We start from the raw sequence: 15,447 nt of genomic DNA on the forward strand, positions 1-15,447 counted from the left end.
TGTGGGCGCATATATAGCGAGAGCCTGATGGCGGAGGCCGTGTCGCACTCGCACGTGGGGATGGATACAATATCTGCAGCAGCATGCATGTGAGTGTGCAGGCTAGGGCTGGATCGCTTCTATTCTACTGGTCCTGCTGGAATCCTCTCCTCTCTTGGGAATGGCTGGAACGGCTGCGTGTTTGAGAGGGCAACGACAATGGCGTCGCTCTAGGCTACTTCCTATCTAGTCCCAGAGTAGGAAAAGGATCGATGATCTTGGTCTTTATCTTTTTTTGTGTGTGTGGTCATCAGAATTACCATGCAACTGATTCTCTCTCTCTCTCTCTCTCTCTCTCTCTCTCTCTCTCTCTCTCTCTCTCTCTCTCTCTCTCTCTCTCGTCTAGGAGTACTCCCCAGCAGAGATTGTTCAGGGCCATGGGTTGCTTTATTTCGTTGTCACAAACTAAAGATCATGGAGTAAAAATCCGAGATCACAATATGATTTACATTATTGACAGAGAAAAGAACAAGCCGATGGAGCAGTATTGTTATTACTGCTAGCAGCCTATTTAGGGTGTTTTTGGTTGGGCTTTTATTTGTTTTTGCAAAAGCCAAAAGTCCAACTAAATGGCTCAAAATCCATAGCTGTTTTTGCTCAAAACCAGCTTTTGGCTAGTACAAATTTAAAAGCACCTTCACGCTCTGCTTTTGCTGGCTTTTGGGCACAAATTATGTAGATACTGGTTCGCTTCTATTTTTTTCTTTCCGTCGCTTGCACCCTTGCTCCCGCCCCTCGCCGGCACTCCTCCGCCTGCTCCCCGGTTCCCGCGCGAGGCCAGACTTGGCGGCGCCGCCAGCCCTGACGAGATCCGGCCTGCCATCCAGGCGCGGCCAGTCCCTGCGGGCGCGTGCGCGGCCATCCCCAGCTCCAGGCACGTCTCGGCGGGCGGGGCGGCCAGCCCTGCGGGCGGCGCATGGCCAGGCATCGCGGGCGGGGCGGCCAGGCCTCGCGGTCACGGCGCGGCCAGGCCCGGCGGGCGGCGCGCGGCCATCCCGGCGGCATGGCTAGCCCCGTCGGCCCCGGCGGGCAGCGCACCCAGCTTCGGGCGGCGCACGGGAGAGAGAGAGGGGGAAGAAGATTGGGGAGAGGGAGGAAGAGGATGGCTGACGCGCGGGGTCCGCCTGTCAGAAAGAAGGGGAGATTGCTGTGTGGTCAGGAATGTATATGACATGTGGGGTCTGCAAAGCAGTTTTCAAAAGCCACAGGCAATTCACCAAACAGTCTTCTGTTTTTCCCACAACAACTTTTTGACAGCTGCTTTTCCATAGCTCACAACAGATTTTCTAAAAGTTACATACCAACCAAACACACCCTTAATTAGTAGGCTAGCTGCCAGCTTATACTGTTGGAAAACAGCAGCACACAGTAGCTAGTACAGCAATTGGTTGATCAGCAGCCAGCCAGGTAGCCATAAACTGTACGCACACAATGACACAACTCCATCTTCTCGCTAGCTAGCTCCATGGCTAACGCTACCTCTTCAACCTTTATCTGCCTGGTTGGAATGAAACGACGAGCTAGCTTCAGCAGCTAATAATAGATCAGATTTCTTCAGCAGCTGTGGCATGTTTTCATTGTCCCCTCCATGGCTCCATGCCTCCATCTCGCTGCCGAGAGTCCGAGATGCATGGGAGGAGCCATGCGTATGCATCGGAATGGAACTATGGAGGATCGGAGGAGGCGTATATGCACACGCGGCAACGCATGTGTCAATTGTCATGTAGTGTGTGGCCACCCCCTTTAATCTCTCTCTCTCTCTCTCTCTCTCACACACACACACACAGGTCGGCACCTACGTTATGCACATACACAAGGCCCCGCATGTAGGTCGACACACACACTAGATACAGAAGTACTCTGCTCTAGAGTTCAAGCAATTATTGTAGTCCATATAAAGCAATAAGAGCAAACAGGGTGTGCTAGCTGTTTGGGTCTTCAAGGACCATACATGCGTACCAGCGCTGATGGCATGCATCTTGGAGGGGCACACACGGCTGATCCAAGTATGTGTGCCTCTCAAGTCTCAAGAAAATGGAAATGCCATAATAACGTGGTCGACGTTTTCACATTTTTTTAAATACACTACAGACACTCATATACATGCGCATTTATATAAGTGTCTGTAGTGTATTTAAAAAAATGTGAAAACGTCGACCACGTTATATAAACACCATATTGTTAGTTTAAGACTAGTAGATTTTGAGATTGAAATTAAAAATAACCATATTGTTAGTATCAGACAAGCCAATTCCAAACAGAAATGAGAACAAACAACTCGATCTTGATGGTAAGTAAAATATGAACTCCAAAATCTTAAAAGATCATCCCGATTACAGTGGTGGGAAGGGGATATTTATACCTCCCTATCTTGATTACATAATTCCTAGTTTACACTCTCTCTAAGATTACAGAGGTCGGTGGGGGTATTTATACCTCCATACCTTGATTACATAATTCAAGGGTCTTTTTATAGATTGGAGTGTACAACTTGAGTTCTCCTACAAAGTCACACTTTCTTCGTAGGGTAACTTTCGACCGATTTCACACGTAGCTCTCTTAGGTTTGTTGGTCTTCAAATGCCGAGTGTACCTTCGGGAGTCGGGTTATTATCTGATAATGGATCCCTGTCCCATCCATGTCCTAGAGACTTCTCCTGCAAAACAACAAAGAAAAAATGATCGCATGAAAGGGTCACCTTACCAGCAGTCAGAAGTTCCTTGCTCAAGGTTCAAGTCACTAGCGATTTGCTTATAACCTTCGAACCCGGAATTCCTGATCATGCATGTGTGAAAGAAAGGGAAAATGTCGTGCGCAAATTCAACTTGATCTAGGGTAATTTTGTTTGCATAAATAGTTTTATTTTCAAAAAACTATCTAGTTATTTTGTGATTCCAAATTTTAAGAGATAGGAAGCCGGTTAACGTGGCGGACTGGGGATGGGGGGGGGGGTTTGAAGCTAGGTTGTAGAGATTATGACCTACCCCAACCGTCCTGAAATATAAGATATTTTGCTTTGTCAAGTAGTCTAAGTTTGACCAAATTTACAGAGAAGAATTTAGCATCTAACACATTAAATAAAGTAAATTATAAAAATATATTTCATAATAGATCTAATTATTCTCATTTGACATTCAATATATTATTACTCTTTTTATAAACTTTGTCAAACTTAGATCAGTTTGACTTAGGACAAACGAAAATGCTTATTCAGGATGGAGGGAGTAAAATTCTTTCATTTTGTTGTTGTCACCTGGGCGCATTGGACTAACAGATACAAGATAGCGTTAGAGAAAAAATTTCCTTTCCTCAGCAATTGATATCTAAATCTGATTTGCTATTACAGAAATGGAGGGTACTATTGCATGGGCTAGATCGCAAGAAAGTGGAGGCCACCAGGTGGAGCGTGAGGCAGTGGGCGTTTATGAGAGCCAGAAGTCAGCAACCGAGCGAAGATCCATTTATCTCATCACTCTCTGTCTTTCTTTGTTTTTTTGGGGGGTAACTTCTGTTACGTCTTTTTTTTTCTTTAGTTCTGTGCAAACAAAATGTAAGCTGGAGTCCCCAGCAGGTTGTCCCGAAAACCTTTTATCGCTTTCTACAAAATTAGGATGGATTCTTGATCAAGAAAAATATTAAGAGATGCACAATTTTTGCTACTGTAGTTACTATTCTAATCTACAAAAGAGAAGTATAACTCTTTAATTATACAGACTGTTAATTCCGAGAACATCTGCAACTACTTAACAAGGGCGCCCAAAAGTTAACCGAGAATACAGTAAAATATTAGTTACTTTTAACTAGAGCATCCTCTAGACATCAAGAAATATCTCCACGATAAAAAGGGTAAAACCTGCATTGTCCACAAACAGTTTGCATGGTGAAAATTCATTCTCCGAGTTGATGTAGGATGTTGATGTAAAATTGTATTTGTATATGCGTGTGATGTGACGTGCTTCCTACTGTAAGTTGCGTAGGGTAGTATTCCCCCTGTGCGTGGACAGTGAAACCTAATTGCACATCAGCTTTTAACATCTCAAGAAGAAGAAAAAAAACGTTTTTCTAAACGGACAAACTGAAGTCTTATTCACAGGACATACATTACGAACGCTGGGCCCGGCTCTCTAGCAGCAGTGAGGCAGAGATTAGGCTTTTCTGAGAGATTCTAGCAGGAGCTGATGGCAACTCCACATGGATTACAGGAGGACAGTAACATCATCAGCACATTGTTCCAGTGAGAGCCCAGCTGAGAGGTGACCTGGCGGAGCGATGGCGTATCCTCCAATCGGATCTGACTTGGCTCGCAGCCGTCCGGTCACGCTCTGGCCGTAGCGATCGTACGGCTGGCGAGCAGACCAGCTAGCGTCCGTGGGCCCCACAGCTCGGCTTGGTCGTGGGCCCACGATGGGGGCAAGGATGGACCACGTGGCCTGTTGTCACACCACGTGAACTGATGATAAGGTAAGGGCACCTCTAAAAAAAATGATGGTCTTTCTTTCAAAAAAAATGAGGGTAAGGTAAGGGCAGCTCCAGCAATGGTTCAATCAGGAAAAATTCAGGAGACAACACTAGTTTCCGTCGGTTTTATAAAATGAATTCGTAAAACAGCACTGCAATTGGCCTGCAGCTGGCACATGGACCTTCCTCTCTAATCGTTCCAAGTTAAATAGCGAAGTAATAAATTTCACCATGCCAATAAAACACATATATAGATGCGTCGTAATTTTCACCATCTAGTAGCTCGTTGCCAAGCGGCTCGTTGGCAGCCACACTGTTGTCATAGATTCCATAGTAGTCTACATGTTGTCTGTGATCTTCCTTCCGTTTAAATCGGTTATGAAGAATTTCGGTTTTATAAAAATGGCTATCGAATTTGCTAGAAAAGTAAAAACCGGTCAAAATTTATTACATAAATCGATTTCGTTAATCGGCTAACCAAAACACATATTACGTGTCTATATCTCTACAACAATGTATCAACCAAAAAAACGAAATGAAAAGCAACAACCTACTACAAATAATCCCATACACACATCACACAAGAGAGATAATTTTTATCTCATACCACACTAGCATATATATTTTAGTTAATTCGACTAAACCACCATGGAAAAACTAAATAAATCACTTATCAATTTATCATCGATAAATATATTAGACTTTTTGGTATCTAATATGACATATTAAATTTGGTTAATTCAGCTTTAACTAGGGCGCAAAAGAAGTTATGACGGTGGGAAATCAGTTGAAAATACAAAGGATAAGTTGGTCTTTTGCATTTGATATGGGGGGGAAATTGGAACAAGGGAGAAAATAAGGATCGATGATGTTTCATGAATCCCCTGGTTGTATGCAGTGCTATTCCGTAGATATGTGCTGGTGGATCGACTGGTGCCATTTCCTGAATTCTCCCGTGGATCGACTGGTGCAGTTCACACAAGTCCAACATAACTTCGATTCGATAGCGGTGGTGTTGAAATCAATAGGTGAAACCCAGGCTGTAAATAAAACTAGCAAAAAGACAATGTTCTTCTCTCTAGATGGTTTGTGGATGTGCACCTCATTTCTCTATTCGGCTTGGTTCTGAAAATACGGTTGTCTAGTAGAAAAGGTTGCAGTGTGCTCTATTCATTTTTTTTTGCGATGGATTGGATTATTTGCAACACTGGAGCTGCCCTAATAACCCTACCGTACGTTGTGAGTCATGACTTGAGTGGGGAGGAGGGGGGGGGGGAATAATATCAAATAAACCACAACCGTGTGATGCCCTCGCTGAATTATTGTCAACCATAAATATATAACACATCATCTTGTTTTGAAATAAGAGGTTTATTTGTTACAGCGTGACATCAACCAATGCTTCGCACTTCACTTGGATACCCCATAATCCCCTACAATCTACAATGAGTAAAATGCATGAATGATCATTATACTTGTTCATGTGTTTCAGTTTGACCATTGTATTTTGAACGGTGTAAATCATGGCCACTAAAGTCGCTTGACTCTATTTCTACAGCCGTTACCTCTCTAGTCATTTGTATTTGGATGACTTGGCGTCATCCAACGTGGAGTTCTTTTTGCGAATTGCTCCCTCTCATTTAGTGGCCATGATTTGCACTTTTCAAAATACGATGGCCAAACTGGAACAGACGAACAAGTATATATAATGACCATTCATGCATTTTACTCATCTACAATCTATTCCACATACTTTTATATATGTTCATGAGAAATAACTAGGAGATTTATTTTAAAATCAGTTGGAACCGTGTGGAGCATGAAGAGAGTGTAAATCCAACTAATGATATGAGTAGGTGCTCGGAACTTGGTACTTTTTTACTATGCGCAAGAGTAAACTTGTCTCAACCATTGGAGGTGGCCTTATAGCTAGCTAGGACAAACAACCATATACCTAACTGATCCTGTAGCCATTACGGTGGAATCTAACCATCTTGGCTTGGGTCTCCAAACAGTACTTGTATTTTTATAGCTGATTATTCTTTTAGTGGTAAGCAATGAGCTCATCGTCGATATGTAGGTTTAATGCTTCCTGAAAGCATTTATCGAGGTATAATAAATGCATGTGAACATTGGTGTATAATAAATTGTGTTTCAAAAAAAAATGCTATTACCCTCAGCTTTGGCACTTTGATAATTCTTCGAGGATAACTTACGTATTTACGTGTAGACACAAGAATAAATAAAAAACATTTATATAGAGCTATGAAAATAAAATATTAACTCCTATTACCTAGTACGTCCTTATGGGGAAATATTAGTGGAAACATGAAAACTCATCCAAATCAACGGCTCTAAAAAGTTTGAAACTTGGCACATCTATTGGGTATCTATATATGTACTTTGTCATAAAATGACCAAACTCATTTTATTAAAGTTCATACGAAAAATACAGTATTCAATGTATGTGTCATAGAAGATGAAATCACCTGAATATCCTTTTCATATGAACATTTATAAATTAGTTTTGCATCCCAAGGGAGTGCTGAATGCAACGTGTGTGGACCAACAACCAGTGAGAAAGGGCTGGTCCACGGTTCATTAGATCTTAGCAGCTCTTGTTGCATCTCTCCTTCAATCAACAAAAGGAAGTAAGCAAAGATCCAAAAATGACTCAATTCAAGTTGGCGCATTTGCAGTCCACCACCACCGCATATTCTCCATCCCCAATGAGCAATATGTATCACGGGAAAAATTCTTGCATGCACATTCTTCCCTGTCTTTCTCGTCCTACCTGTTTAGGGCAATCCCAACCCAGACTCTACTATGGAGTCTAAGCCTCCTATTTATTGTGTTTTGCTGATGTGACAGTATATTTATGGAAGAGAGAGGGAGAGAAATCAAGACTCCAAGTCATATTTAGACTCCAAGTCTTCACGCAAATCAAGAATGAATGTGAGAGAGACAAGTGGGCCATATAAACCAAAGTAACACACTTTGCATTGGGAAGTATAATTTCTTGTGATGGAGTCTTTGAGTCTTAGACTCTAATAGTAGAGTCTGGGTTGGGACTGCCCTTACACACCCTGCTATTCAAGCTCTTGTGGTCCATGATGGTGATGGTTGAGTTGAATCACACCAATAAATTCTAAAAATTACGTTAGCTGCAGTTTTCCCATGCTGACCACTCTTAGACTAACTTCAACAACGGAAGGCAAAGCCAAAAATGCATCGCTACAGTGCTTTTTGGGAAGGCAAAGCGTCTCCAACAGAACGCGCATACGGGATAGGCATTTTGCCTTGGACGCCAGCCGCGACGCAAAAATGCTCCTTCTCTCTCCTCCGACGCAAATCGCGGACGCGGGGTGGTGGCCTCCTCTCTCTTCATTCTCTCTGCCCGGCCGGTGACGCGGGGTGGCTCCGGCGGTGGCGCACGGGTGGCCTGGCGGCAGATCCGCGGCAGCGCGCGAGAGGCCCAGCAGCAGCTCCGCGCGCGAGAGGCCCGGCAGCAGCTCCGCGGCCGGCGGATCTCGACGGCCCGGCAGCAGCTCCGCGAGGCGGGGCCACTGCGCGGTGAGGACGGCCGGAGCGAGGACGCGCGGCCAGGGCCGCCGCGGCGAGGACGAGGACGATGCCGGCCCCGTGTTGCTGCTGCCGTCGCTGCCCGCCGCCGTCGTCTCGCTGGCCGCCGCACGCCGCACGCCGGCGCTCTCGGGGACGCCGGTCGCCGCTGCAGGGAGGATGTGCTCCCCCGTAGCCCGGATGTGCTCGGAGCCGGGCCGCGGCCACCAGCGAGGGAGCAGGGAGGGGGTCGCTCGCCTCGCTCGCGGGCCGGGCTCGTGTGCGCCGCGGCCGGCCTCCGCGCGCCAGGTGCCGCCGCCCGCGGGCCTCCCCATCGCCGTCGCGCAGGTGCACGAGGGCCCGGAGCAGGGGAGGAGCAGCGCGGAGGGGGCAGGTGAGGCTGGCCCCTCCCCACGCCCGCGCCGGCAACCGCAGCTCCTCGGCCCGGGACACGAGTAGGGGAGGTGGACACCGAGGAGAGAGGGGGGGACGGGCGGAGGACGGAGCCGCCCCGAGCTCCACCGGCCGGAGGAGCAGAGGGCGATCGGCGCGCAGCAGGGAGGAGCGGAGGCGCCGTGAGGGGGCACCTCCGCTCGGCTGGCGATCTCCGCGGCCATGGCCCCGTGCGGGCAGCCGCCATGGCCGCCGGCCAGGTAGGGGAGAGAGGAGGGGGAAGGACGAGGGCTCGCACCACCGCCATGGCTCGTAGCTCGGCACCTCCATCCAAGCCTCGCCGCGGGAGCTCGAGGCTGGCGTGCTCGAGGCGGTGGTGGAGCTCGAGGCCACCATGGGAGAGGGAGGCGCTCGAGGCAGCTCGCGCAGGTCCCCGCCGCGCGCAGGAATGCCGCCGCGGCAAGCATCCGCCGTGGGAGAGGGGCGGAGGCTGCGAGGAGGCGGGAGAAAGGCGTTGCGGCGAGGCACGCCGTCTGGGAGGAGGCACGAAGGCGGAGGAGAGGCTCGCCGCCGCCCGGCCACCCCGCCGCGCGCCGATCCAGCCGGCGGGGCAGAGCAATCGCCGGCGCATGGAGGGGGCTGGGAGAGAGGAGGGAGCCGCCACCGCTCGCCTCGTCTCGTCCTCTTCTCGGCCGCGCGCGAGAGCAACGGCGGTTGCCTTTGCTTTTGCCTCTGTGTGTTGGAGACGACGATTTTTGCCGGTGAATGCATCTACTGTTCACGCGAGGCAAACCGAATTTGCCACTCCAAAATACACCTCCGCTGTTGGAGTCAGTCTTAGAGAAGCATTTATTTTTAAAGTTGATGTACAAGAATTGGTTAAATGCATTTACATACTGCTATCAAATTTAAAATCCTGAACCAGCTAAATGCATTCTAGTTCAATGGCACCACCTTCATCCATTAATATAAGACATATTATAATATAGGTGAAAATCTTTAAAAGTAGATGGTGACTATTAACTTCTCCACACAATACATTGTCAATTGGTTTACAACCAACGCGGTCTTAAAAGTATTTTGAATTTGAATTTGTTGATGCGCCTTTTGTTCACTAAATACATTTATAATTTGAACAATTATTTTACCAAATTCATGAAATTACCCCCCACCCCCACCCACCCACACACACACACAAGGAGAGAGTACTCTAGTAGGGCATCATGACACATTTTAAACGTATGTGGCGGTCGGGGTGCAACGTGAGACTTCCATGTATGGCTTTTCAAACGGAAACTTGGCCATGCTGGGCCCACGAACAGCGACACTAGCACGTTCACGAGGGACCACCGCCACCAATCGAGTCCGATGCAAGATTTCGCCCGGCCCACGGGCCCATCCCGAACCCAAACCTTATCTGTTGGCTTGCTCGCCAATGGGCGGACGAGGATTCTCCTGCCTGCCTGCGGCCTTGGCAATTGGCATGTGCGAGAGAAAAAAAACTTTATAGGAGTAAAATAATGCTGTGTGACACGTGTTCTTCTCCGTTGCCTCTCGCGTTGAGGATGACAGTTGACAGAGAACCAGTTTACCAGAGGGCCCCACTTTTAATATTCTCCAATTTAGCCTCTGCAGAGCCAGCCTGTCGTCGCTGTAGAGGTAGCAAAACTAGGATGGTTAGCATTGCAAGTTACTTGGGTCTTGTTTGGCAGGGTTTCGGCTCTTCCAAAAACAACTCCGGCTCTGACTCCTCAGATGGAGCGGCTTTTCTGGTGGAGTTGGAGCCGTTTTAGAAAATGTTTGGCAAAACAGCTTCACTTGTTAGATTGATGTGTAAGCCGCGTGAAACCACGATTTCATGGCTTCACCTTGCATGTGTAAGCCGCCGACGGCTCCAGAACCGGCTTCACACGTGAAGCCGGTCCTGAAACCAACGTTTGGGAGGGCTTCACTTGAAGCCGCTCGTGAAGCCGCCGGTGAAGCCCTCCCAAACGGAGCCTTGGCCGTGCCGATCTACCTTTGACGGCCATTCGACGCAACACGTACTAATCGTGCACTCGTGCTTCGCGAAGGAACTGTACCGGACTGAACCAACGCGCTCCAAATTAAACAGGTAGTCAAGGCCGTGTTTAGTTCTTTTTGCAAAATTTTTTTTTACAACGGAATCTTGCTAATTTGAAGCACCAAATGAAGTCTATTTACAAATTTTTTTGTACAGATGGGTTGTAAATCGCGAGACGAATCTAATGATGCTAATTAATGCATGATTAATCAATAATTAGCAGATGGTTACTGTAGCATTAGTGTTGCAAATCATGGATTAAGTAGGCTCATTAGATTCGTCTTGCGATTTACAGCCCATCTATGCAAAAAGTTTTGTAAATAGACTTCATTTAGTACTTTGAATTAGTAAGATTCTTTCGCAAAATTTTGCGTTTTTGCGTTTACAGGGTGGGAAATCTCATCGAAATGTTACAGGAAACAAACAACAGAAGAAGCAAACGTAATCAAATCTCATCGAAATGCTACAGGAAACAAACAACAGAAGATGCAAATAAATGCGTGGGCAATCGACCCATCACCCACCAGAATGTGTTATTGTGGCATGCAACACACACAGGGGTGGTAAAGGTCACAACATTTTGAACTAGAAAATCTAAGGATCGGGTCTTAAAAGGGCCGGGCTCTAAACATATGTATTTTTGAACTAAAAATTTTAAGGGCTTTATTGGGCTGTGAAGAGGCCATTAGGGTCATGGCCCATTACCACCCCTAAACACACAGCAAGGCCGGACGAAACTCTCGCGTTTCAGACCGAGACTCCGGTTCGACGACGGCGCCGGCGGCGGCCCGGCCGCGCCCCGGACGGGAGCTAGCCGCCACCGGCGACGTCCCGTCAGCCGCCCGCGTCCGCGCCTCCCCGCCTCGGCCGGCGGCGCGCGACGCGCCCTGCGTGCGGGCGGGCGGGCGGGCACGCTACGCGGCGGGGCAACGCGTGCACGCTCGCTCGTGGAACACGAGTGCCGCGTCGACTCCCGTCGCGCCGCCGCCGCGCTTCGATCGGGAACGACGCCGCTGGCGAGCGGCGGCCGCGGCCGCACAGCTGTCGCGGGCGGCCAAACTGCCCAGACCCCACCCGAGCAAGGACAAAATTAACGAACAGGAAGCGGGGAAGGTGCGCGCAGCTGAAGACCAGCGTGCATGTGCATGCACTGCCCCCGTAGCTCCGCGCGACTGTTAGTAGCTTTCTGAATTCTGATCCGTGATTCCCAGAAACTGAAACCTGAAAATTCTTCGCTTTCCTGGAGGGTCACTCTCCATTGTCCTTAGCATTTGGCCACTACAATGATTAGATCATCTATTACTCTGGAATTTTCGACCGGCGGCCATTACGGGGCTGGACGTAGACTCAAAAATGGGTAAACTGAGTAAACAGAGATTTTGTTTACCCTGCCCCCGTCAAGGGAAGTCATAATGGGGCTGGATCGGTTCGGCCCATCGGATCTTCGAACCAGCCCAAAAAAACGATCCTTTTGGGCCCCTCCTTCGATCCATTTCAGCACATAGGTTCGCTGGATCGTGTGGTTCGACCCGCTCCTAATGGCCGCCGCACACGGTGCCGGCGGAAGCGGAGGCGGGGGATCCAGCAGGAGACACCGGCGGAGGCGGGGACCGAGCAGGAGGAGGCACCGGTGGAGGCAGGGACCGAGCAGGAGGTGCCGGCAGGGACCGAGCAGGAGGTGCCGGCGGGTACGGGGACTGAGCAGGAGGCGTCAGCGAAGACTGTGCCGTTGGCGACTGCGGTGCCGGCTACGGTCAAGAAGAAGTGGAACCTCCCCGAGATGCCAGGTCTGTGCCGACCCTTGACGTGCTTCCTCTGACGGACTCGCGTGCTTCCTCTGACGGCTTGCTTGACCCGCCACTGCTTCTCTGCGGCCGCAGATCTGGACGCTGAGGTCATCGCACTCTCGCCGGGGACGCTGCTGGCCACGAACCACGCGGCACTCGCTCGCTGGCGCCATCCTGCTCCCGCCCTCCTCCTCCCAAGGTAAGAACCCGCCATCCACGGCTGCTACATCAGTTCAGTGTTTTCTTTGTCATGTTTGCAAGTGATTTTTAACTTTCTTGCCTTTATTTCATTCAAAAAAATTACATGTGCTGCTGTTTGTAACATTATATATATGTCAGACACTACCATTCAGTGTGTCAGTTTGACTCTATAGATTAAATCATGTGTACATTATTTTCAGCAAATGTTACTATCGCCTGACATCTTGTACCCCGCTGTTACTTCCACACCAGTGTTGCAGTCTCTGAGGTGAGTCATGTAACTAACTGTGAGAGAATTTTGCATGCATGTATGCCATGTTCCTACCTACCTATATATTGTAATACTTGATTCTAATATACCGGTCCTCTTTTTACCTGCAGTGGATTCAAGAGAAAAAGAACTCATCGTCAAACTAAAATGCCTGAAGCTGAAAGAGCACAAGTGGCAGAACAAGTGTTTGTTGGTAATGAGGATGAAGAGGATGTGGGTTTGGATCAAAGTGTTGGTTTGGATGCTCAAATGGGTGAGGGTTGGTCACAGCATGCTTATGGAGGTGAAGATTCAGATGACTTTGACAGAGGTTATACTGTTGAGGGGGTAATCGAGCCACATATGATTGACGGATTCCTGCATGGTGAAGAAAATAGACAGTTCAGATCAAAGGTTTGGGAGGAGTTCACAAAAATCCGTGTTGGCGGTGTAGTCACCAAAGGACAGTACATGCACTGCAACGCGGAGATTAGTGCTAAGCGTGGAGCGGGAACCAGTGCTATGTCCACACACTTGAGGCGGTGCAAAGCTAGGATGAGTGTGAATCGAGTTGTGAATCAACTAAAGTCTACTGTTATGTCTCCAGAGGGAATAGCTCTGAAAGATTGGAGATTTAACCAAGATACCTCTTAGAAAGAGCTGCTTCGAATGATATCACTTCATGGATTTCCTCTGGCTGTTGTGGACTATGATGGTTTTAGAAGGTTTGTGTCAAGCTTAAATCCTGTGTTCAAAATGGTCTCTAGGAGGACAATCACAGATGACTGCTCAAAGAAGTATCAGGAAGAAAAACAAGTTCTGCTAGATGTTTTGAAGAATGTCAAGGGCAGAGTTTCACTAACAATGGACATGTGGACCTCTAACCAGACCTTGGGATATATGTGTATCACATGCCACTTCACTGATGATGATTGGAAGATGCACAACCGAACTTTGAAGTTCTCATTCATGAAGACTCCACACACGGATGTTGCCATGTTCAATGCTGTTTTGAGGTTTCTTCAGGAATGGAACATCGAAGATAAGCTATTTGCAGTCACATTGGATAATGCCAGCAACAATAATGCTATGATGAAGCTATTGAAGTCCAATTTGTTGGAGAAAAAAATATTGTTGGGAAAAGGGAAGTTGCTGCATCAGAGATGTGCAGCACACGTGCTGAATCTGATATGCAAAGCAGGACTTGAAATCATCAATCCAATTGTGCACAAGATAAGGGAAAGTGTAAAGTATGTTCAGGGGTCCACTTCACAGAAGCAGAAATTTGAAGAAATCATTCAGCAGCTGTCTCTCTCTTGTGAGAAGCGCCCAAAGGTTGATACATGTACATGTTGGAATTCAACATATCTTATGTTGAAGATTTCTTTTAAGTTGAGGAGAGCTTTTGACTCATTGGGACAACAAAATCAAGAATATACCTTTGCACCTACATCTGAAGAGTGGGAAAAGTCTAGAAAAGTACGGAAGTTGTTGAAGATCTTCTTTGCTGCCACCACAGTTGTCTCAGGAACACTCTATCTAACAGCAAATTTACACTTTCATGAGATTTGGGAAATCAGATTGGTTTTGGAGAACCAAGTTCCTGAAGCAGATGCAGAACTTGCTGAGACAATTCAATATATGCAAAGAAAGTTCAGAAGGTACTGGAAATTGACGTGGCTGCAAATTGCATTTCCTGTCATCTTTGATCCACGTTTCAAGCTTAAATTCATTGATATTCGTTTGAAACAAGCCTTTGGGAGTGATGCTGAGGCAAAGATTGAAATTGTGAAGAAGACCTTGCTGGAGATAGTCAAGAAACAACACAAGCTCCTAGTGTTACAGTACAGACAAATGCAAGTGGAAGATATGCTGATTGGGATAACCATGTCAATCTCAATACCCAACCTACCAATGAGGTACCTTCTGAGCTAGAATCTTACTTATCAAAACCAGCCATACCACGAAGTGATGGATTCTTCGATATCCTGGGTTGGTGGAGGAGCAATGCGCTGGAGTATCCAACTCTGTCCTGAATGGCTAGAGATGTTTTGGTGGCCCCTGCTTCATCAGTTGCATCCGAGTCAGCATTCAGCCATGCGAAGAGACTTATCTCAGATTTTCGAAGCCGCTTATCTCCAAAGACTGTGGAGGAATTGATGTGCTTACAGGACTGGTTCTGTGCTTCTGGTTCAACCAAATTTAGCATGGAGTCGATTGATCGTTGTCTTCTGGATGAAAGCAATGAATTGTGGAGGAGGAGGAGGTGAGAAATCTGTGTCTCTGAACATTGAAGTATGTGATTAAATGGGATGCCTCATCTACTAAAATATGAACCTTTGTTAAAGCAAAAGATAAACCTACCTTCAACGCAAATAGTTTGCACAAACTGAGCCTAGTGGATATGGTCAGATACCAGGATTTAGGATTAATTAGAATGCTAACTGGAGCCTTATTTAAAAATATAAGTGCATTGTGGCCATTTCAGGTGCAATTCAATGGAACTGCTTGTTCAATTATAGTACCTTTTGTTTGGGATATAATATTAATACTTATGAGAATTGCCATGACACTTATGAGAATTGTAATTCAATGGAACAAGTTGTTCAGCTACAGTCTCTTATCTTTGAATTGTTTGCAGTTCATTTGCACGCTAGCACCAGGAGTGCAAAGGGACACACATGCCCATATCAAGG

The 15,447-nt window shown here is 47.3% G+C and overlaps 1 protein-coding gene across 1 annotated transcript; it reads left to right on the top strand.

Annotated features, from left to right (window-relative positions):
- Window positions 1-8,259: 8,259 nt before the first annotated feature.
- LOC120652238 (zinc finger BED domain-containing protein RICESLEEPER 2-like) lies at window positions 8,260-14,915 on the top strand. The gene is made up of 6 exons (XM_039930007.1): window positions 8,260-8,452; window positions 10,902-10,954; window positions 12,012-12,300; window positions 12,408-12,499; window positions 12,702-12,769; window positions 13,519-14,915. The coding sequence occupies exons 1-6, from the start codon at window positions 8,260-8,262 to the stop codon at window positions 14,684-14,686; spliced, it is 1,863 nt and encodes a 620-aa protein (XP_039785941.1). The 3' UTR covers window positions 14,687-14,915.
- Window positions 14,916-15,447: the final 532 nt, after the last annotated feature.

This window comes from Panicum virgatum, chromosome 1K (assembly GCF_016808335.1).
Source record: "Panicum virgatum strain AP13 chromosome 1K, P.virgatum_v5, whole genome shotgun sequence".
NCBI classification, from domain to species: Eukaryota; Viridiplantae; Streptophyta; class Magnoliopsida; order Poales; family Poaceae; genus Panicum; species Panicum virgatum.

What these genes read in the sequence shown, in the direction of transcription:
- LOC120652238 (XM_039930007.1), top strand. Translation starts at nt 8,260, where the DNA reads ATGTGCTCGGAGCCGGGCCGCGGCCACCAGCGAGGGAGCAGGGAGGGG. An exon ending in GAACCTCCCCGAGATGCCAG is followed by an intron (nt 12,301 to 12,407) that starts GTCTGTGCCGAC and finishes CTGGACGCTGAG; the next exon opens with GTCATCGCACTCTCGCCGGG. An exon ending in CCCGCCCTCCTCCTCCCAAG is followed by an intron (nt 12,500 to 12,701) that starts GTAAGAACCCGC and finishes CATTATTTTCAG; the next exon opens with CAAATGTTACTATCGCCTGA.